Source organism: Nyctibius grandis, chromosome 7, assembly GCF_013368605.1.
Source record: "Nyctibius grandis isolate bNycGra1 chromosome 7, bNycGra1.pri, whole genome shotgun sequence".
Taxonomy (NCBI): Eukaryota; Metazoa; Chordata; class Aves; order Nyctibiiformes; family Nyctibiidae; genus Nyctibius; species Nyctibius grandis.
The window spans coordinates 572,005-594,754 of NC_090664.1; the positions used below are offsets into that span (position 1 = coordinate 572,005).

The 22,750-nt window shown below is 42.8% G+C and overlaps 1 protein-coding gene across 3 annotated transcripts in view; it reads right to left on the reverse strand.

Annotated features, from left to right (window-relative positions):
• The window catches only part of MYRIP (myosin VIIA and Rab interacting protein), a 262,226-nt gene that overhangs the window by 92,150 nt on the left and 147,326 nt on the right, over positions 1-22,750 (reverse strand). For all 3 annotated transcript variants that reach the window (XM_068404757.1, XM_068404758.1, XM_068404756.1), the window contains exon 3: positions 15,972-16,193. In XM_068404757.1, coding sequence (XP_068260858.1) covers positions 15,972-16,193 — 222 coding nt within the window. The remainder of the gene's footprint in view (positions 1-15,971; positions 16,194-22,750) is intronic.

A 22,750-nucleotide genomic window follows, 5' to 3' on the forward strand; every position in this document is an offset into this window, starting at 1 on the left:
GTGAGGCTTACAGGGACTTAGCAGAGCAGTGTGGCTTTGCTAACACGCTCTATAACAAACAACTCTGCTCACTACACGCTCACTAAAGCATATACTCCTGCAAAGGCAGGAGCAGAGCCCGAGTCACCTGCTGCCGACAGATCCCTGCGAAACAAACTGGCGAAGCACCCTGCTTCCCTCTCACGCTGCCTCCCAAAGGGAACCCCCTGCTGCTCCTCTTGCCTCGCGTGCCAAAGACCTGCAAGGTTTGCTGAAACGTGCTGACCTGGCTAGAGATGCACGCAGGTCTCAATCTAGTAGCACATGGGGAAGACTGGTTTTGGTCTGGTTTTCCCTTTGCAGAAGGAATACAGAAGCTGTGTCTCCTGCGCAGGAATGTAAGCTCTCTCCAGGGCATTTTTTGGCTTATTGACCACGTTCCTCCCAGCTTCTGAAACGCACAAAGCAAATGCTTCAGCCTCTATATAGCCCTTTTTTCACTCCTGCAGCGGACCACAATAAGGCAGATGTGCTGTGGACCAGTAAGAAAAAAAAAAATTATAATGCATATGTCTGAGTTATCCCTTCACAGTCTTCTTAACCACTGCAGCTTAAATGTGCCTTAAATATCACTGTGTGTCACTGAGATACTTAGAGCATTAGATAGTCTTTAACTAATAACAGTGATTTTCTTTTTGTAGCCCTCAAGCTTCTATAGAATGTTAAAAATATTTTTAAGAAATTGAAAAGCAAAAGAGACAACTAGATCACTGTTGATACTAAGAATAAATCTACTGTATTAGCTGATACAACGTAATGTTGGTAAAAATATCCAAGACCATTATGATCAACCTGAACTGTATCTTTCCTCAATAATAACCAACTCTTCCATTTCAAGGTAAAGCTCGCAAAAGGGAAAGCAGAAAAGTGGAATGTTACCATGGAAATGTTTGACACCAAAGACAAATGGAAGGTCTCTAGGAAAATGGCTCAAGTTTTAAATAGCAGGTACCCAGTGTAGGCACAAAAGCATAAAGAAAGGAATCACTCTGGAGAATATGTTACAGTTTTCTTTGCATACACCTACTTGCCTGTTCATTTGCCTCTAGTTTTCTCAGTACCGGGACTACTATTTGCAAGCTGGAATTCCTAGTGTTTTTACTGGGAAATGAACTGCCAAAATTGTCTCAAAAATATAGGATTTTCCCCCCATTATAATTTCAACACTTGGTTTTAATTTTTAAGCCTATTTCAACCTAGCTTTGCAGTCGAGAGTCCATAGCAGTAAACTCATGTAAAAAAAAAAAATTGTAAATTTGTGCCAGCTATCCCAAACCCAGCAAACCAAAAGGTCAACTTACATCTCCAACGGATGCAGTTGCCTTAAGGTATGTAAGTGCAAAGCAGAATTACTCAAACCACTAAAAGCAGTAACAATCACAGCCCGTAATTCTACAAGGTTTGCAATCCCAGGGTAGATTTGAAAGAGTTTTTAAAGAATATTTTTCATTCCCACTCACACTGTACTGTGACACAGCAGAAGTTGTGGTTCGTTGGGGAATGGCAACATGAATATGCTGATGCTGAACGCAGCGGGGAGAGTTTAAATTTAAAGTCACTGTCTTCTCCAAAAAGGGCTTAGATTTAGCCCCTTTAAGAGATCAGTGAGTAATGTGTATTTTAAAAGATGACTGTCCTGCTGAACGCAAGAGTATGTCGAAGTCATTTTGAGACAGCAAAGGGATTTTAAGAGTTTTGACAGTGAAACATGATGTTTTAACTCCCTGCTGAGAAAGAAACTTTCAATTACAGAGAATGGCAGAAAAATCAGGACCTAAGAGTAAATTATCCAAATATACCAAAAGGTTTCAGTGATTTAGTGAAATGGGAAGTCTGAACAGCCTGCCCTGTTCAGTCATTACGCTCTACTATGGACAGAAACAATTTTGAAATTAGATTAAATTCAAATTAATCAAGATATTTATTTATAAAATTTTCAGAATATTTACTTCAACCCCCTAAACATATTTGTTAATCCTAGGAGTGATATGAAGTATCCCTCTTGTGAAGCTCTGCTTCAAATAACAAATTCATGTGAGCTTCAATTATGGAAGCACAAAGAGTAGTGGCATAAGAACATCAAGTAACATTTCACAGATGATGTTAGTGAATATTTATTTACACAAACTAAACCAGGACCACATGATCCCGTTAGACATATGCACCCTGTCTCTGAAAGGCACATTTGGTTTCAGGGTGGATTCTCCTCCCTCTGACAGCACCACTCCAAATGAGCATTTCTTGGGTCCTCCTTGTAACGAGGCCAAACAGACTGTAAATGCACAGAAAAGCCATTTAGACGTGGTGCTTTTACACACAACTAAACTCTTGGCACCAAATGAAACACAGAACTTGAAAGGACTTCTCACAGAGCCTTTGTCTAAACCAGTTAAAAGGCCTTAAGTATTTTGTAATCTTTCAATGTAAACTTATGAGAACAGGAGTAAACGGAGGAAAAAATAACCAAAAATTGTGATAATTTTGTAACAGTAGAAAGCTAGGGAATTCTGCCTCATGGGAGGAGCTTATTATCTCTTGGAAAAAATTATTTTTCTATTGCAAACCCACACAGACTAACTTAGCAATTTGTTTTAAAAAAAAAAAAAGGAAACAAAAAAAGCAGGATGGTACAGCTCCCTGTCTTAGGAAAAAAAAAAAAGCTCATTTAAATCTTGATGTCGGCTTGAATTAATTTATTTTAGACCCACGGCAATATCCCATGTCGCTGCAGGTTTTTTAATTATTAGGCATAAAAGCAGCAGTCTTAATAAATCCCACCAGTAAGGATAACGGCAGGGTCATTTTCCTTTCTGCAGACTCTCAGAGGCAGTAACGGCTACATTTATTCTGAGGGCAACGTTCAGATCAGAGATGAATCTGTAGAAGCATCTGGAGACAATTATTCAGTAAGAATTAAAAGCAGAACAGACCTATGAGATCTGCACCTGGAAGGAGCAAGCCTTTCTGCCCTGGGAATGGCAGGTGCAGAGGCTCTACTGATCTCCTGTATGGGTTTTGGTACCACAGAACATTTTACTCCATCTAGGAAGACGGAGCACTAGCAAAAGCTGCTCATTTTAAATGAGGAAAGGAGAAGATTTTCCACTTGTCATATATATATGCCGAATAGGGAAAAAAGCCAAGCAACCAATATGTTGCTGTTCTGATGGGATTAGGAAAAGTCACATCACAGAGAGGCAACAAAGCTATTTAGCACCTGGTTCCCCACCCCAACTCTCTTTAGATTTGCCAGAATTATTGCTACCTCAGGGAAAAGACGTTTTTAGCTAGAGAAAACCTTCACAAAAGCATGGTAGGGCAGTTATGCTTTCCAGATTGGCTTAACAGAAACTTCCCACTCCTGAGGAAATTCTAACTGATACAGAGCCCCAGTTAAAAGCATTCTCTTAAGCAGATAATTCTTTCCCACCAGGTACTGGTTTTTTTTTCTTGCAAAACATAACTAACAGAATTTGGGAGGTTCCATCTATACTGCTTAAATAACCATTTCCTCAGCACGCAGAGCACGTCTGAAGAATGATCCAGATCTTGCAAATGAAGAGCATCATTCAGTTTGCTACATGCTGATTTTATCTTCCTTAAGTTATAACAACGGAAGGTGTAACACGCAGGACAAAACACTTAGGATATATGTTGTCTCAATATATTTCTACAATCCCTACTAAAAGGAAATTATTTACAGAATCCCAATTCTTACTTATATTAAGCTCTTATTCCTGCCCCTGGTTCCCCAGATGCATCTTCTTCGCAAACTTCATCTGCTGGTCCCCAGAGAACAGACAGGAGGTGCTGCTGTTTGTATTAGTGCACCCACAGCTGATTCCATGAACAGGATTTGCTGTGGTTTAAGACACCCCATCATAACGGACCAGGTTACTTGTGAAAAATCTATTAGAAGAGAACTTTTAGAGTTTATTGTATCAGCTGTCTGACTTCAACCAAGTCCACTAGCCCCAAACACAGACCTTAACCAGTCTGTCCACTAGGATGTATGACAAACCCAATATATGTGATAACTAGGAGAAGCACCATTGTAAAATTTTTGTCTCATTATTAAAAAAAATTATTAAACCCATGAAATCTAGTATCTAAAGACAGCTACGATGGAGAAGGTGTTTCCCTTCACTAAAGGCAAGGCTTTATTTTTGTTTTGTTTTGTTTTTCTGATCAAGATTTCCCATCTGCTATGTTATCAACTAAGGGAATTAGCCAGAGCGCTCTCCTCAGATTTCACTTGACAGGCACTTGGACAGAAAGGCTGCCTTTCCCACGGGTGTCTCTCAGGTTCAATTGCACCTCTTCGGCCACAGAAAAAACACACCACTGCAGTAACAGCAGTAATGATCAATTTTTAAAAGTCTACGTGGTTTTTTTTTCATCTGATGGCAAAAACCCCAGCTCCATGTCCCCACCATCCCACTGTCTCCCCTTGTTATAATGCACAGGGAAGCAACTTCTGAGCCGGCTTGATGCTTTTCTGACTGTGTGCCTACCTGTGGAGTTACCCCATCCTCCAGCAAGACAGAGTAACTTATGCTCTTCTGCCTTGGAAAGCCCTTCTTCAGACTCATATTCTGGCCAAGACCAGGCAGGTCTGCAGAGCACACATGGACACAGAGCAAGGCTAACAGAGAGAAGCAGACTGAGGATACCCTACTCCTGATAGACGAGATGAGACTCTGGACTGATCCTTACAGAGGATTCAGAAAGAGAAAAGCTTTAGAACACCTCACCTAGTTATGGATGGTGTATGTGTGGCTCCTTGTTAAGACACAGTAAGATTACTGGAGCCTACAGCCTTCCAAAACCTTGATGTCCCACATGGAGCCTGTCATATCCATGTTTTTTATTCAGACACTCCAAGTCTGTATGACCTCAAGTGAAAAAAACCACAATATACAAAGCCCACGTGAACACACTTTACCAAGGCAGGGATTATGTCTCTCTCATAATAGAGCAAAAAAGGGAAAGGCAGGGTGATCTTCTGAACACCAGATGGTGAGCAAGTTATGAGTAGGGAGCAGAATCCAGGTCTACCTCCTACTTCCTCACCTGATGAATTCTGTCACCCACAGAGTCATAAAAAATTTACTCCCTCCATGTACTACAAAAAATAACTATCTACAAGCCCTTGTATCGATCTGTTATATAAGACATGGAGAGACAGGACGGAAACACACTTTTCCTCTGTAGCAGGATCCGTGTATTCATTTTCTACCTTTATATACACTAAAGCTGTGTTTTGATTTGAAGCTCTTCTGCCCTTCACAAACCATCCAAAGACATTTGAAATCCACAGAACCAGCATCAACAATCACCCAGGAAAATGGAAGTGTCCAAATAATTTTGGAAGCCACGATGATGCCTTTATAACCTAAATGAAGAGTGTGCAAATATCAGACAGTTCAGGAGATCCAGCACAGCTCAGGAGCCGTTGCCTGGCTTTGTCAATCAGACTGCATACACTCACCTTCTACTTTATAATTCTGAGAACTAACACTTTTCAGCTGAAGGAATGCTGGGACAGCAACTTTCCTTGTGGTACAGAAAGGGTATAAGGATGTACGGTGTACTTATGTGCCTTTTAAAAAACTGGAGCAGTACTTTTGAACTGAGGGCAGCAGAATCTGTGTGTGATGAGAACTACCAAAGCCCGTGTAAAGGCCAAACCGCATACTGGAAGGCAGCTGGAGATAAGCAATGAGACCATTTAGAAGCGGTGCCAATCTCTATTTGCATTCTGGTAGCACCCATCAACTGCACCCGAGATTTGGGCAGAATTTAGAGGCAGTCCTTCCCTGAGAAGCTCTATACTTAAAGGAATTGCCATCATCGTCTATTATATTTCACCACTGAGGAGCTAGGGCATGCAAAGCTTACCACAGCTGCCCTCAGACAGAGATGATCTGAAGGAAAGCTGGGAACTAAGGCCTGACCTGCAGAATTTCGAGGCAGTAATTTCCTCACATGACTCTCCCATAACAGCAACTGGTGCATCTGGGTGATTGCAGCTGTGGGATTGACACTGCCACACTCGGCACAAGCCTTCAGTTGACATATACGCTCATTTAACACAATGTTCATTATCCCTTGGAAAGTCAGCAGGTTTAAATAAAGCACTAAAAAGAGCCTGCAGGGCTGGAGTTCTGGCTATCTCAGATCAAAGAAGATTTCTGTCTAGAAACACCTTCCTTAACTTTTTTCACATCCAGATTACTCTAGATGCTATCACTGTAGCTAGCCCAGGCCGATAACCCAAGATGTTTATTTGGCTGCCATTAATCCTGCTGTCAAAAGTGAGCTGTCACTAAAAACAAGTACCACAAAAGTGATACTGTCATTACAGTGAGATCACCAAAGTGCACGGTGTTGAATTTACCCTCTGCATTTTTCTCAGGCTCTTATTTGCAAAGAAAAACCATGGAAAAGCTTTGAATATTCACCTTCCAGGTATCTACAGTCACCTGACACAGCACAGAGTGTAAGGCAAGAGCAAATGCTCTGGGGGTCAAATCGTTGCCCACAACCACCTCACGGGAGGATTTAGGGAAGGCAGCGCCAGACTCTCCTCAGAGGTGCCCAGGGAGGGACAAGAGGCTGTGGATACAAGCAAGGACATGGGAAATCCTGATTAGATACATGGAAACACTTTTTCACCATGAAGGTGGCCAGACACTGGGAGAGGGGCCCTGAAAGGCTGTGGGATTTGCATCCTTGAAGGCCTTCAAAATCCAACTGGAAAAAGCCCTGAGAAACCTGCTCCTCCTGGTCCTGCTGGGAGAAGGGGACCAGGCTGGAGATCTCCAGGGGTCCCTTCCAGCATGAATTATTCTGCGACCTCGCTGCCAGAGACCATACCAAGGAGCCAGAGTACATGCAATGTACCCGTACCCCACACCTGCTTCCAAGCTGGTTCATCTTCCAGCAGTGCTGCCTTTGCCAGCCCCACACAACCTGCCGTGAATCACTTGCTCTGTTTCACCTCGGATCCCTCTTATCACCAGAGAGATGCCCGCTGCCCTGGGGAGCCCCAGCCACTACAGCCCCCGGGAGCAGATGGTTAGCACAGCACCCTGACACGTGAGGAAGAATAAATTGTGTAATTTTTCTGGCTGTCCTACTTATTTTTTTTTTAAATCTATTCATGCAACAGGCATACTGTAAAGTCACAGCCAGCTAGCTATGGAGCTGGAGGTCTGGTTTTGCTAGGACTAATTATATTAAGCACTGGAATACGGTAGTGTATGGTGCATGTGAGGCAGGTATCTGTCAAACAATTTGCAAATTATATGCTGGAAGTGTTGTTCAAGATCCTGAACGTTACCCTCCAGTGTTACCAATCCTCTATGCAGGTATGTGCTGTTTAATTGCCAGTTGGGAATTATGATGACACGTTACATGACTAATTTTTCAAGCTATAATCCTGCTATTCCCCCCACCCTCCTCCTTCTACTTTTCCTGTCAATCTCCTTTCACTCTATTGTGTTGCTGTTTCTCTTGCCAGAACCACCTTCTGTGGTAGCAAGGGGAAAACTTCGAAAGCGGATAATACAGTATTTAAGTGTACTGCACAGAACGAACTCGGAGAACTACACTTCTGCAGGTCTCAAAACCAACCCTCACTACCCAAACTCTGTGTAACACTGCTTCGAAAGCTGGTGTTTCCCAAGAATATTCAGTCTCTAATTATAACTTCCCTGATGAGAAAAATAACCACTATTACCACACTATGTTTAGGAGTAACAGAGACACTTGTTAAATGCTTTCTGCGTTGAGTGGTCTAGTTTCTGTACTTGGAGAAACCGTTTCACGGAGCAACATTCACACAGACACATTCTAAAATACTGACCTCAAACTCCCTTATATCCAGTAGCCCTTTGATCCTAGAAGAAAAACACAAGGCAGCATTTGGACATAGGTTATGGAGCCTAAGGCTCAAAGGCACCCGTTGCAAGGTTTGTTTTTTTTAAACATGTAACAGCATTGCTTCCCCCCAAAAATTAACAGCTGAGGATTTACCAAGCACAGGAGAGAGAGGCATTCAGAATGTAGTTTACAGTGGGCAGTTCTTCACAGTACAACACTCTACAGTTTTTTTCCCCCACAGGACAATTTCCAAAAGCATTTTTGATCAGAAACGGCCATCACAGAGGCCTGGCTATTGGTGAGTTTGCAGGACTGGGACAAGTCATCATAAACTTCTTCCTTGCCTCCAACAGATATTCATTCACTTCGTATCTTCCCAGAGATTGAAAGTGCTTTGAAATTGCAACTACCTGAGATACAGAGGACCCAAGAAGTCCCCTAGGTTATGAAGCCCTGCAAACACATCGGTAAGACAAAACTGAAACTGTGACTATTGATGCAATTTCTACCACCCTTTACACTGATGTCCTCTATCACACAAGCATTCATTTAAGTTTCCGTACTCCAGGCACTATTCTACAAGCCACCATGTTGACCAGCCAGGAAAGAACATGACTACAAAGCAAATCTGTCATCAGCAAATAGAAGACAATGCAAACCATGATGTGTTCATTACCCTATTAACCGCACATACAACCCCAGAGTGTGACAGTTGATGGAAAATAATATTGCTTAATTAAATGAACAAAGTCTTTCATTCACCACTAATTCTCTCTCAGGAGCTCCATGAAAAGAGAAGGAAGCTGGGACCTGGAGAAGCACCCCTCAAGTCTTCATATCAACAGACAGAACAGAGATGAAACCTAAAAGAATCACTATGGACATCTGACTCCCACATATTGCCAAGAGACATCACTCGCTGGATTACAACCACAAGCTTTACAGCATATTAAATATCAAATCAAAACGATCAGGGCAGGCAGTATCACAGATCCAGCAGCAAAGGCCACCTCATTACCTTACAAAGACTGCTTCCCCAGAGTGAAAGCGTTCAGCCGAGGAAGCAGGACCACTTGGTCACAGAACAGCCCCGAACAACAGGACTAACAAAACCACTCCAGAAAAGCATTAGCAACTCGCTGTTGGCATCCAACAATCAAGGATTGACAAAAGTCAAACTGTAAAACCATACCCTGCTCATTCCCAGAAACATACAGTAGTTATAAATATTTGGGGGGGCTGTGGAGAGAACAAAAGACATATTTGGTATAATTCTGAGGAAAGGTTTCAACTTTAGCTCCCATGTTTCAGGCAACTGAACTGTGATCTCTCGCAGGTTGCTTTGCAGAATTTCCCTGCTGGGCCTCATTATTTTCCAGTCAAAGCAAGCATGTGCTTGTAAAGAATTTCCACTTTTACTACAGCAGCTTTCTGACGAAACCATTTTACCAAAGTAATTCCCAAGCATGCTATAAATCCAATACCAATCCGAAAACGAACAGGAAGCTCTCATCCACTGTGATCAAACAGCACTTTCAAATAGTTCACAACTTCTGCAATCAGAAGTGTTCTGGTTTTAGGCAGCTTTTATTTAGGCACTATGCCAAAATTTGGTCTTCATTTCTGAAGCTGTTTCTGAAAAAAAAAAGATACAACAACCTGAAATGAACGGAGGTGCAAACTCAAAGACAGCTTTCGGTCACAGATGGTTTTCCCCTTGTGTTAACACGGTTTTATTTGTGGATACAAAATAAATACAAGAGCTGTCTATTAGCTCCCGAGCTAAAATGAACCAGAGGTTTGCCTGGACAGCTATAGCAAAAGATGCAGGTGTGATATAGGATGGGAAAGTGCATGAAACACACTTCCAGTACAGGTAACTCTAGCAGGCACTACCACTTATTTCATGATCCACAAGGGTTGGGTCATGTTTTGAAAGCTGAGCGGGTGGAAGATAAAAGAAAAGTAATTAGCCAGCCTCCAGCAGTGCTTATCTGGAGTAAGATTTCACAAACACCTAGGCGCAGAAAAGATATGCTGCTACAAAAAAGCACGAAAAAGCCATATACTTAATTGTACACACAAATTTAGAAAACCTTGTCTTTAGCAGAAAGACAGGGCAATTGCGCTTTCCATCTTCCTTTTCCCCCAAGTCACAGAAGCAAGATGAGTTACTGCTTGATGAAATATGTAAATGTACGATCTCATAGATTGTTATTGAAGATACTAAGCAGTGACTGCTTCGCTATTTCATGTGAGAAGTGGGCCTGAACAATAAGAGCATAGAGGAACTTATTTATTGGTGTGGTTAAGCTTTTTAAAAATGACCAATTAAATTCTCACTTTAACTTCTTTGGTAACACAAAAACCTTTTAAGAGGGTACTATTCCTGATGGCAAAGTGCATTAGCCAGAAGAAAGACACATTTGTTATTGCCATTCACAGCTAGTGGCTACCAAGTCTGGAGGATTTCCAATTTTATCACCAAGAAAAAAAACCCTGTGCTAACCACAGCATTTATAATGCTTCTAAGGATACCCACACATAATTGGGCAGCTGTTCACGGCTAACAGGATAAATCTTTTGGAAGAAAAAAAGCACTGAAGAGGCACAGAGGGTCTTTGATCCAAAGGAAGTGGGATAGAAATAATACGATTTGGAAAAAAAAATCTGAATAACTTGTGGACTGTGGAAATAGTCTTTATATACACCTTATAATGACAGAGGGGCACACAATACAGGTATAAACAGTCTTCTCTCCTTGTGAGGAGTGTATGGGAGCTAAACCTATGTGGTGCTTAGGTGGGAGAACACTCTTTCACTGCACAGACCTTCCCTCTTGATGCCCAGTTCCTCAAATTCACAGCGGGCCTCACCAAACATGAACCCAGCACCTTCAAGGTCAGACTAGAAGCAGCAAAGAGCATGCACATCAGGGAAACGCCCTAAGGGTTATCCAAAAGCAGGCAGCAGCACCAACTGGAGAGAAAAAGAGACCCAAGCACAGGGTAATCAGAGGGGTTGATTAGATTCCAAACCTGCCTGGACATCTTGAGTTTATTATAATCATCAGTCCTGATGGTTGCCTCAGTTTACTCATAAGTCTTCTGTAGGAGACGCATTGTCAGAAAGGCAAACTTCATCCCCTCTGTCAACCGAGAAAACTTCATCAACACACAGGAATGATCACCCTGCTTAGACTGTATAGGTCCATGAACAATTTTCTTAACTTGCAAGCACGTGAAAACATCAAATCATTGGCAGTATGAAAGGAAAGAATCACTTTCTTCTCCAGGAAAAAAGACAGCAGATTAAACATCTGATATATTTTAAAAAGAAGAATAGTAATACTACTGACACCAAGAATTAGTTGGAGTGGACTTGCTTCAGGCAGAATCACTGTATTAATAAAGGATGCATAAATTTGACATGATACTGAAAATGAAGAGAGGTACAAGCATTATAGAGTCAATCACTCAGCAGTCAGAATAACAGCCTGGTTTTTGACATAACTTTTTTTTCCTCCACATTCTTGGAGGAAAATCTTCGCTTGCAATCCTTTATACTTTACATATTTGTAAATTTAAGCCCTCTAATTAGATGCTGCCATCTCTTGTTCTCCCTTGTTCAACCACCACAAACCCTACATCTTCCCTGACTGCCACCAACGCAACGTAGGGGCCGTGATGGCCACAGCCCTCACAATCTGCTCCTGCAACAGCAGTGACGGGGTGCAGAGCACATGAAGTCCCAGGTACAGAATGGACACAAGAGAAATTCTTCCCTAAACTCTGCTCGATACGTAAGATTTCCTGTCTCAGCTACTGTAAGGGGTGATGTTCTCACTGGCCACTTAAGTGCCCACTCTTGAAGAATCCTGTGTATTTTTTATTAGCTTTCAATTTGTCATCTTCACTGCAAGTCCCTCAGCTTTTGCAAAACTGAATGGCTAAATAAGTCCAACCTATAATTTGTATGCTGCTTATTACGTGGAAAAACTGTGCTACATCCTTTCATATTCCCCTCCTCCCAGTTCAGCAGTCCCAATATTTTTGCACACTAGTTACATAATATTTATTCCTACTAGGGAAAATGTTTGATAACTTCTCTTACTATGACTTGCCAAAGGTAGGTGGGGCCAAACACAGGCAAGCATTTACATATTAACACTGAAAATAAAGCTGTGATATTCTGTCCTCATTCATTCCCTACAGGAATCCAAGCACTTACTTTTCTGTGCTACTGCAACACACAAAGCAAAGGCTTTAACCATGCTGACTGCAGCAAAATTTCTATAATAACAGTACATTAATAATAGTTAGCACTTTACAGCCATAACACTTAACTTTTCAACCACTGACCTCCAAGAGCTCAGCATCGTTAAATCCATTCTGCCCATGGGGAAACCTGAGACACAGAAACTTCCCCAAGGTCACTTGACAATCAGGCGAACAGCTAAAACTTGAATCCAAAGCTCCTAAAACACAGATTAGTCTTCCAGGCACTCAGCCACACGCTCACTTCCGAGGCTCCTTAAAGCTGGAAAGATCGCCTAATTAGCACTTGTAGTTAGCTGGTTTAATAGGCCTCTCTTTTCTGCTCTCCTATTCAATTCCATTTTTAGATACGTTCCTTAAAGCCGAGTGCAGCACTGCAGTCTGCTGTGCGTTATGCAAGTACAGCTTTATTCTGTCTAGCAGAATTGAAATTCTTCACAGTGCATACTTCAGAAATAATTAAGACGGATCAGGATAGCCAAAAACCCAGCAGAGATCAACCTGCCAAAGCAAGCAGTTTGCACTTTTCTCTCCCTCCTCCTCCAGCCAGGGAACAACTGAATAAACCAAAGACTGTTCCTGGCTCTTGTGCAAAATCATAACATACTCAGAAATTAAGAAGATACATATATAAGAGGAAAAAAAACTAGAGCATTAATAACGGCATCCAGAGATAAATCTAAACCAAAATGCACTAGGAGAACATGTGCTAAATCTGGAAAACTGGGAAACTGAAGGAAGGTTCTCCAGTTCCTCACAAGATCTACACAGAGATTGCTGTAACGACATCTGAGCATTGAGATTCCATACTGAGCTGAATCTTGCAACTGTTAAAAGATGCATTGTAACAGGAGACAGGCTTTAAAGGACTACAAACACCAGAATTTTCATTGGCTTATTGACGAGTTTACCGCTTTTGGAAGGAGCAGAGACTAACTTTTTGGCCCAGTTTTCTACAAATGTTCTATGTTTCAAATCCTGACCTCTCTGCTAAATGTTAATGTAGATCTCTGCCTTGGAAGATGAAAACCAACTTCCACAGAACAGGTATCTCCACCAGAGTCATGCCTCGAGAGACTAACTTGACAGATTTTCTTCAGCGTCAAGATCACCTCGGTGCAGGAATCTACCAGGAGACTATTTACAACCTGCAAAAGTTGATGCCACTCTTTTGGAGGAAGATAATGGGCAATAAGATAGTCTAAAGAAAAAAGTACAGCTCCCAGAAGGGTTTTAAATCCCCCATTGAACCTAAGTGATATTTATGCAACGTATTGCTTTCAAAATTGTTAATCATCCCCAAGTCATTGGTTCTGATTCCCACATCATACAGCAACTTTTCAGAATTTTCACATGTGCATATAAAGAAAACGTAACTTCCAAGTAATTCACCTAATTAGAGTCTCAAGCTCTAATGAATAAGGTAAACCATCTCTACAAAAATGTATGCTGAGAATGCTTTCTAGCCTTTGGTACAGCAAGAAACTGCTCCTGGTATCAGAGAACTGGCTGACATATTCTAAATACACACTAGAAATAAAACTCAAGATTATTCTAGCATGGCTCTAGAGCAGCCTTGAAGAGCATAAATATCATTATAGGAAGATCTGAACTGTATATGTTTGTACTTTTCCAGTTCCACCAAACTCTTTCTGCACAGCAGAGAATTACATTAACTCTTGTAGAATTAAGCAAAAACATACAGGGAGGGGGAGAAAAAAGAACAACCTGAAAATGCAGTCCTCTCTCAGGTATTTCTTGCTCTCTATCTATTGTGCAGCAAGACGTGCAGACAAGCAGCAGCCAACAGAGAACCACCTCCACTACTTGTGCTGTCTTATCAAAGCAAAAAATAAAAGACATAAGAAGAGGAGCTGGGGAGGGGCAGGAGAGCACAGCCCATGCTTCATCTGGGGGATAAGTCACTGGGAAAGGGACAGGAACTCACAACAGACTGTAGTGTTTCCCCCTGTGTTCTCCCCTGGAAGAAATACTGACTGATAGCTAAAAAGAAACAAACACACCACCCTCCACCACCCCCCAAAACCAAAAAAAGCCCCCACGAAACCAAAACACCCCAGCAGCCCCTGAGGAATGCCAGTCCCTGCCTCCCCTACAGGGATCTGTAAGTTGCACGGTCCAATCAATAAACCAGATCATAAAATGATTAGCAGTAGTGTTAGTTAACTTATTCACCGAAAAATAACCCCAGCTGTGCCTCAGGTCTCATAAATAAAGGAAATGTTTATCACTGAGTTACAGGTGGGGGACTCTGAGGGCTGCACAGGACTGTGGGAAAAGCACTGACTTCAAGGGTCAGAAACAGCATTTTTATAATACAGCTAGAGATTTTCTTCTGAGACTTTTTTGTGGAGTCAGCAAAAACTATTTTAAGTGCAGTTCATCAGCATCCACAAACCTGGCTGCCTGCTCTGCTGCCCATAGGGGTGAAGTCAGGAGAAGTGGAAGAAAGAGGTGTAATATGGAACGGCTGAATGACTAATGTAGAAACAAGCACTGGCTCCACAGCTCTCTGTATTGCTGGAAAATACGCTCCTGTTGTTATTCTGTGTCCTCACTGGGGGGAAAGGGTGTGTGTGCAGGTTTTCTGAGGTGAAAGGCAGAGAAGGAGCAGGTGCCCTGGAGAATACAACCTCCTTGGGGTGCAAAGGCTGGCATTTGGAAACACGGCATCACCTATCTGGGATCCCTACGATTTCAAAGCCCTGTGTCAAAAGGCACACACCTCATTCACAGATACTATGTCAAAGCTTAAATTTCAGGTGGGGGTTGATGGGAAACAAGTGGGAGCAGAGAGTCTTTGGTGAGCACAGGAATATCATACAGTGCTGGAAAGGGACTCAGCTCTTGTCTGCATCCTGTGTTCTCCACTACAGAGAAAGACGAAGAATAAACAGCCATCTTGGTCACGTTTTCTCAGATGCTTTAGTCACCAATGTTCAAAATTGAACTATGAGGAATTGAGTTATTTCATTCACCCTTCTTGTCTGAATAAAAAGGCCTTGGTCAGTGCTACGTCACCACAGCTAAGGCTGCTGTTGGAACCTGGCCTGCAATCACAGTCACTGTCCTAGGAATAGCCCCTTTGCTGCTGTTACAGGTTTGCTTGAATTTTCTTTCTTTTTCTTGTGCTATCTTTAAATGTCATGGCTCCGTTAGCCTCACAAGGGTGAGATAATAAATCCCCGATACCCTCTGCAAATAGAAGCCTGGCAGCATGTTCTTAACAGATGTTAAGAATTATAACAGGTTGCACTGCTATTTTGTCTGGTTATTTGCCAAAGTAAGCCCAAAGCATCCCCACCACTAAGCTGGCATTTAGAAAAGCACTCCAAAACACGGTCACAGCTGGATGATCTATTCTCTAATATTCTTCCTTCCACTCCCCACCCATCAGCGGGATTTGCTGCAAAATGATTAACTGCCTTACCACCATCTGCGCTCGGTTCCATCAGAAACTCAGGCATTTCAGGAGACCTCAGCCCTGCTCGAGCTAAGGCCAATTACCGCTTGCTGATTCATCAGTCCAGCTAAGCAACCCTGGAAAACGCACCAGGTAACCAAACACTCTCAGAACAAATTAACCTCTACAAAAAGCAGGCACGTCACACCTCAGGAACAAATCAACCCCCACATCAACGGGTACTTCATGTCCTATCCCGCCGTGTTAACTACTGACAAACACAGAGAAACGCTCAGGTCAGGCCACAGCTGCTTTACACGGGCTGCTGGACAACAGGCCCCTACCTTGCTTGCTGGCAGACACTGCAGATCCAAGCCTTCTCCTTCTTGTGGTAAGAACTGCAGCTCTTGCAGATGTTGTACTTGCAGTCTTGGCACTGCCGCTTGCTGTTGATGAGAAACGTGAAGGGGGAACAGCAGCGAATGCAGCAGTGCTCGTTGAACTTGTGCTGCTTGGAAAGGATGCTGCACTTGTTACCCTCTTCATCCAACCTCTGCTTCATTTCACTGGAACGAAAAGCAAAAGAACAAAAATATAAACAAAATTTCAATTGGAAATCTCCTCTTTGCCTTTCTCCTCTTTCCACATCTTCATGTTACACTCTTCAAAAAACTTTTGCAGGTGTGAAATAGAAGTCAGAAATGCATATTCTAAATCCAGAACTGGGAAGCAAAACCTCCTACATTCCCTGGAGTCACCCATGGCCCATCCATTTAAACTCCGAGTCACGAGTCAGTCTCCCTTCACTCAGCTCCTGTGAGACAACCCTCAGGAGAGCCAGGCCACTGCTCCAGGTACTCCAGCTTGCAAAGCTATAGCGTTATCTGAAAATTCAGGGCTGCTTTCAGAACACTTTACAAATCAAAAATCAGTCTATGAAAGCCAAAAGGTTTGGTGCACAGTAATAAAAAATTCTACTGATCAATAGTGTCGATAACAAAAGTGCTAAGTTTGCTTTGTTCTGACCCATGGGGTCATAATTATTCATAATAGCTCCAATTTCTCAAGCAAGGTTAATCACATACTTCATTTCAGAGAGATTTGGGTGTTTTACTAGTTAGGACCAAGCTGAGCCAACTGTTTGTGAAAGTGTTTGCAGACTCCCTAAAGTTTTCTGTATTCTAGCAGAAAAGCTCATTTATAAAATAAAAATTAAAAAAAATAAAAATAAAATAAAATGAAATAAAATGAAATAAAATATTGTGTGTGTGGTATTCAGTAATTTGCTATCTCCCGTTTCACAGCGCTTTTGATATTTTACAAATCAGGCAATATATTCCACAATATGAATAATAAAAAACATCCAGAGAGAACAGTTGTGTAAGCAGACAAGTCTGCAAATTCATCACACAGTTTGTGGCATGTATAACTAGGATATACATTAAGGGAAAATACAAATTAAGATTCATGAAAAACATGTTAAATAAAAGCCTACAGAACACAGTATGCATGTACATGTATTCATTCCTTCCATTTCTCAGAATTACTGGTGGCTACCTTATTATTTCCAGTTGCTGATAAGAACCACTTAAAAGACCAGAGTAACACAAAAGTCTAAACAAAGGTACCACAAGTTATAGACTAAGCTGCAGGAAGACAGAGTCATGACATGCTGACTTGAATTAATGCTTAAATATCTTGCTACAGGGAAAAAAGAATATGCTTATTGCATACTTATTCAGGAACTCTAGCAAGATAATTTATAAGCATCATTACAAGCCAAGCCTGGGACGTTACAAAGATTCGCATTACGGGGCTATACATCATCTTATTTGCCATTTCTGCCTCAGATTCATAACTCAAAATAAAACCAGCCTATTTTATGGGAGTCTGACAGGTCAATTCTAAACCTCAAGTCTAAAAGGCAATTAAGGCAGTGATCTACAGCACACGATTTCTGAACTGTGCATACACCATGTTTAACCATATTCCAGATACACACCTTTTATAAATTTAAAACTTCAGAACAATGTGTTTCGGCTGTTTGTCCGCTGTGCGAAGGTTTGGCTATCATAGACCAGCGGTGCAAACGCAAGTAAATACTCTTTGGAGTTTCAAGTAAATAATATTTCTTTATGATTTTTGTCCAGATGGCAAAACTTACTCGTTTTTCCACATTTTTACAGAGTGTTAAAGGTGATAAAGGTAAAAGATGATCACGTAAGAGAGGAAATGTCTCAGTTATGCAAGTCAAACTGGCTTCTTTGTGTAAACTGATAGAACTATCCCACAGATTAAACGGGATGGTTAGACTCGATTGTCACATCCCCATTCCTCCCTCCTGCCACGGTGCACGTGGACAGCCTTTCTAGGGGAACAGGAGAAGTGAGCTGCTCCCCACGTCGCTCCTCCATCCACAGCACACACCCTGCTCCTCAGCAACGGAGCGAGACAGAGCAATGCTGCTGCACAGGAGCTCAGGCAGGAACCCCAGGGCCCAGGGGAGAAGCTTGTGAAGGGGAGGGCTGTATGACACAAGGAAGATTTCTGGCACAGAGAAGCGTCAGCAGCCCAACATACTGCAATCTTTGTTTCAGGCTGGAGAACCAAGGCAGCAGATGTTGGCCACCCCGTAAGATGGGAACAGCTAAGGAGTTGAGGTCAGGAGGAGTAGTGAGAGAAGATATTTTTGTCCTAATGCAGCTCTATTATCTCTCAGAATTAGTAACACTGATATTTGGTAGTATCAAGCCTGCACGCTCAACATTGGCATGCTCAGTGGCATTTTGAGCCCTCATTAGGGCTCTTATGCATGATAGCAAGATAAACCACAGAAGCAAAGCCTACAATATTATTAAAGCACCACCATAGTGCTCTCACAAGACAAAACCAGGCAGTTCACAACAGAGCTAATAAAGCCTGACACTGAGAAAAAGCTGAGCACACGCTGAAGCCTTTTCATCAGCACAGGCATTAATTACATCTCTCTCCTCTGTCTGGCTGCCAACATTCGTTACAGTGGTAGAACCTTAACATCATTAGGGCATCTGCCTCGCTGTTCAATAGGACTAAAATTGGCCAACGGATTCAAACAGTCAATAGGATAGGGCTGGACAGGCTGGCAGAGAGCGAGCGTGCCTCATTTCCCCAGGAAACCAGGCAGAACAGAAAGCAATGAAATCCCTCTGAGGCTGGAACAAACGAAGGCCCTCGCACACTACCTGCCAAGGGCTCTGCTGGCTTCTATCGGGAGTCAACAGGACTCGGCAGCTGAAGCCAAAGGCTGGGCTCCACACGCTTTCCTTGGAAATAAACCATGGGTTTCCTATGAAGGTGAAGTGCTGCACAACACAGGCAGGCAACTGTGTCTGCCTGCTGTGACGAAAATTACACGGTCCAAGGGAAGAGCAGGCTCTGGCTTGCTCTCAGCCATACTGAGAAAGCCTCACTTGTACGTGACTTCAGCTGCATGAGCAGCACACACTGCAAAGTGCTTTTCTTAGGGGAGCAGTCCTCTGCTCAGCTGTGTAACTGGTTGCCTCTCCACATTTGTGTGCACTGTCTCCACCTCTCAGACTAGATTCAGAGTGGTCCATGAAGATCAAGTCTTAAAACTGGTTTTAGTCTTAGTTTGACCACTGTTAAGAGCCTTAAGACACTTTTTCCCTCCACAGAAGAGAATACCTTCAGACACTGCTCTGGCCAGGCACCCTTCATGCTCACCTACATGTACAAGCTACTGAGATAATTCATTTAGCACCAGATCTGGATTTCTACGTAGTCTGGGGAGCAGGTGAACAAGTTCTGATGTGCCTGTTGTTCCCAGCCTTTAGAGAAGCCATTTTCACCAGCTGCACCTCGTGTTTTTCCACTCCCACAGTCAGTCCAAGCCTGGTCTGTTGGGATGGGAGTTTCCTTGGGATACAGAGATCAGCTGAAAACAGAAGTTCCACCAATGCCCTCTAAGCTACAATGTTGGAGGACAAAGACCTTTTCCTATTCAGAGGCCAAAGTGTACACAGTATTCCCATCTCTGCTCTCCTTAGGCCTGCCAGATGCTAGGGTGGGGGTAAAGCTCCTTTAATCTGTGCAGAACCTGACAGCCTCTTACTCCTTGGCTACTAGCACAATGAGGAGGAGTCACAGGCTGTGATTGAAATTTCTCTCCCATTCACGTTTTCAGTTTGATGCTCAAGGTCCCAAACTGTGATTACTAGAAGTGGTTCCCACCTCTGCCCTTGCTTTCTCTCTCCTCCTGACTCCTCCTCCCAGAAGCAGATCAACCTGGTTAGTGTAATGCTGCTAAATTCAGGGAAAACACTCACTGGAAGGTTTACAGCCCCTCTCCAATCCCTGCCCAGAAGTTAACTAGCCAGAGCTGGCAAGGAGAGCTGCTCACCATTTCATCCCTTCCATGCTCTCTATGCCACAAAGTGTGGCACAGCGCAAACAGAGATGAAGCTATATGCTAATGAGGTCATTTATCTTTTCCCCCTGCTATATACAGTAAGAACGAAATTCTCACAGCAGACATATGCCTTCATCTACTCTCTAAGGGCTCAGTGCTCATTTCTTTTAGTTGCCTCTTCTTAGGCAGTTTATTTTTGTCCACCAGGATGGGCATCTAACACAACTCCCTGTCCAAGGCAGTGCTACATCATCACCACATGCACCTTTTTTTTCTCTTATATCTTTGCTAAATTGTCCCTGGTGAAACTCTACTTGCCTCTCTTTAAAAAAGTCAAGCAGAGGATAGCACTGTGTCCCTTTACAGCAAATGCCAAGTTAATTCATTACCTTAAAATGATGGCTTTTTTCCTAGACTCCTACCAACAAAGTCACAATTGTGCCTGGTGCTATATTTAGAATCATAGAATGGTTTGGGTTGGAAGGGACCTTAAAGATCATCAGATCATCTAGTTCCAACCCCCCTGCCATGGGCAGGGACACCTTTCCACTGGACCAGGTTGCTCCAAGCCCCATCCAACCTGGCCTTGAACACTGCCAGGGAGGGGGCAGCCACAGCTTCTCTGGGCAACCTGGGACAGGGTCTCACCACCCTCACAGTAAAGAATTCCTTCCTAATATCTCATCTCAATCTCCCCTCTTTCAGTTTAAAACTGTTCCCCCTTGTCCTGTCACTCCATGCCCTTGCAAAAAGCCCCTCTCCTGCTTTCCTGTAGCCCCTTCAGGCACTGGAAGGTGCTAGAAGGTCTCCCCAGAGCCTTCTCTTCTCCAGGCTGAACAGCCCCAGCTCTCTCAGCCTGTCTCCAGAGCAGAGGGGCTCCAGCCCTCTGAGCATCTCTGTGGCCTCCTCTGGACTCGCTCCAACAGCTCCGTGTCCTTCTGATGTTGGGGGCCCCAGAGCTGGACGCAGTACTCCAGGTGGGGTCTCATGAGAGTGGAGTAAAGGGGCAGAATCACCTCCCTTGACCTGCTGGCCACGCTGCTTTTAATGCAGCCCAGGACACCATTGGCTTTCTGGGCTGCAAGTGCACGTTGCCGGCTCACGTTGAGCTTCTCATCACCCATCACCCCCAAGTCCTCCTCAGGGCTGCTCTCAATCCATTCTCTGCCCAGCCTGTATTTGTGCTTAACACCTGAGCACGTTAGTTACACTTAGTACGTCTATTAGTATTCTACACATTGCTGGCACTGTCAAAAAGCCATGCTAGTACACATGCAAACACACTGCTTGCAGCTGGGGACCCTTCGAGGAACACACATCACTGTAATCTGTGCCAAGGGATATCGATCCAGCAGCAGTACTTGACTTTCAGGGAGGATTAGACAGCAGGGAGTGCACCATATATGCAAAAAAAAAAACCCCAACAAAACCCCCACCACATTAAAAAAAAAAAAACAAAGCAAAAAACAAAGTCTTCAGGGGAAGACGGGGGGATGGGACACCTCAGCATTTAAACACTAAGGCTCATAAATAGTTATGAATAAGTCACTTGTATCAAAAATCAGGAAGATGAATAATTCATAGTCCAATTACTCCAACTGCAGTTGCATTCTTTTATCTAAGATCTTACTAGCATCTCTTAAGGTTTTTTTCTCTTCAGCTTTTCATTTCTCTAAAACTAAATTTGTGTAAAATTAGCCAGTATTCCTATCAAATCTTGCTTTTTAATTTTTCTTTCCCTCTCTTTTCAAAAGTAGGAGCAAACACTGATGGTGCTGCATACATGCTAACCGATGATGCCGTCCCATTAAGTTCTTTACAATTGTTGCCAAAGTCTTGCCCTTTTGTCACTTAACTCAAAGGCCTGTGTTGACAACCTGTTGGCCTCAAAAATCAGTGCTAAGGATTCGGTGACTACTGTGCCTTCAGTCCAAATGCTGTGTCCGTAGCGTGCACCATGTGGCTACCAACGGTATGAACCCTGTCAAGGAAACAGTACCCGAAGAGGACAATGAAAGGTGAGCTGACTGGCATGCAACTTCAGCGCCACCAGAGGTCTCATAGGATAGCAAAGCATTTAGGAGCTTAGGATAACTTACCTTTATGTTTAGTTAAGGTTAAGTGAGGTACAAGAATAAAAACCTATTTTTGTATTTTTTTAAACAAGCCTTTGTGACAATGTGGACTCCGTATTACCCTCCTGACATACCCCACCTGCCTTAACTGATGCTCCTTGGAGCCGAATAAATGAACACTAAAAGACAGATGTATATCCTACCTTTAAAAAATACAGTTATCCTCCTACAACCTGAGACAGCACTGTAAAAAACTCATCAGTTACCTGCATAAAGTACCACAGATTCTGCGGACAATCTCCTTCTAAAAACAAAGAAATCCAGTGCAGTAGAAACACTGTTGGGTTTTTTTTGTTGGGTTTTTTTTTTTACATTTGCAAACGCTTCTGATAATGGGAAAAGAACTGCATTGACACCTTCATATTTCTTATTAAACACCATAAAATAAACATTGTGAAGGCCAAACTGTGGGAGCTTTGTGCTAATCACAGCTGAACCAGTTACACTGCTGACAGAAGCAGAAAAATGCCAAGAAACCCAACACTTCCCTCTGTCTAAAAAATGCATATTGGGCACGGCATTTGCTAGAGAGAGAACCGATTCAGTCAGCACCGAGGTAAGCTGTGGTTAATTGTCAAGA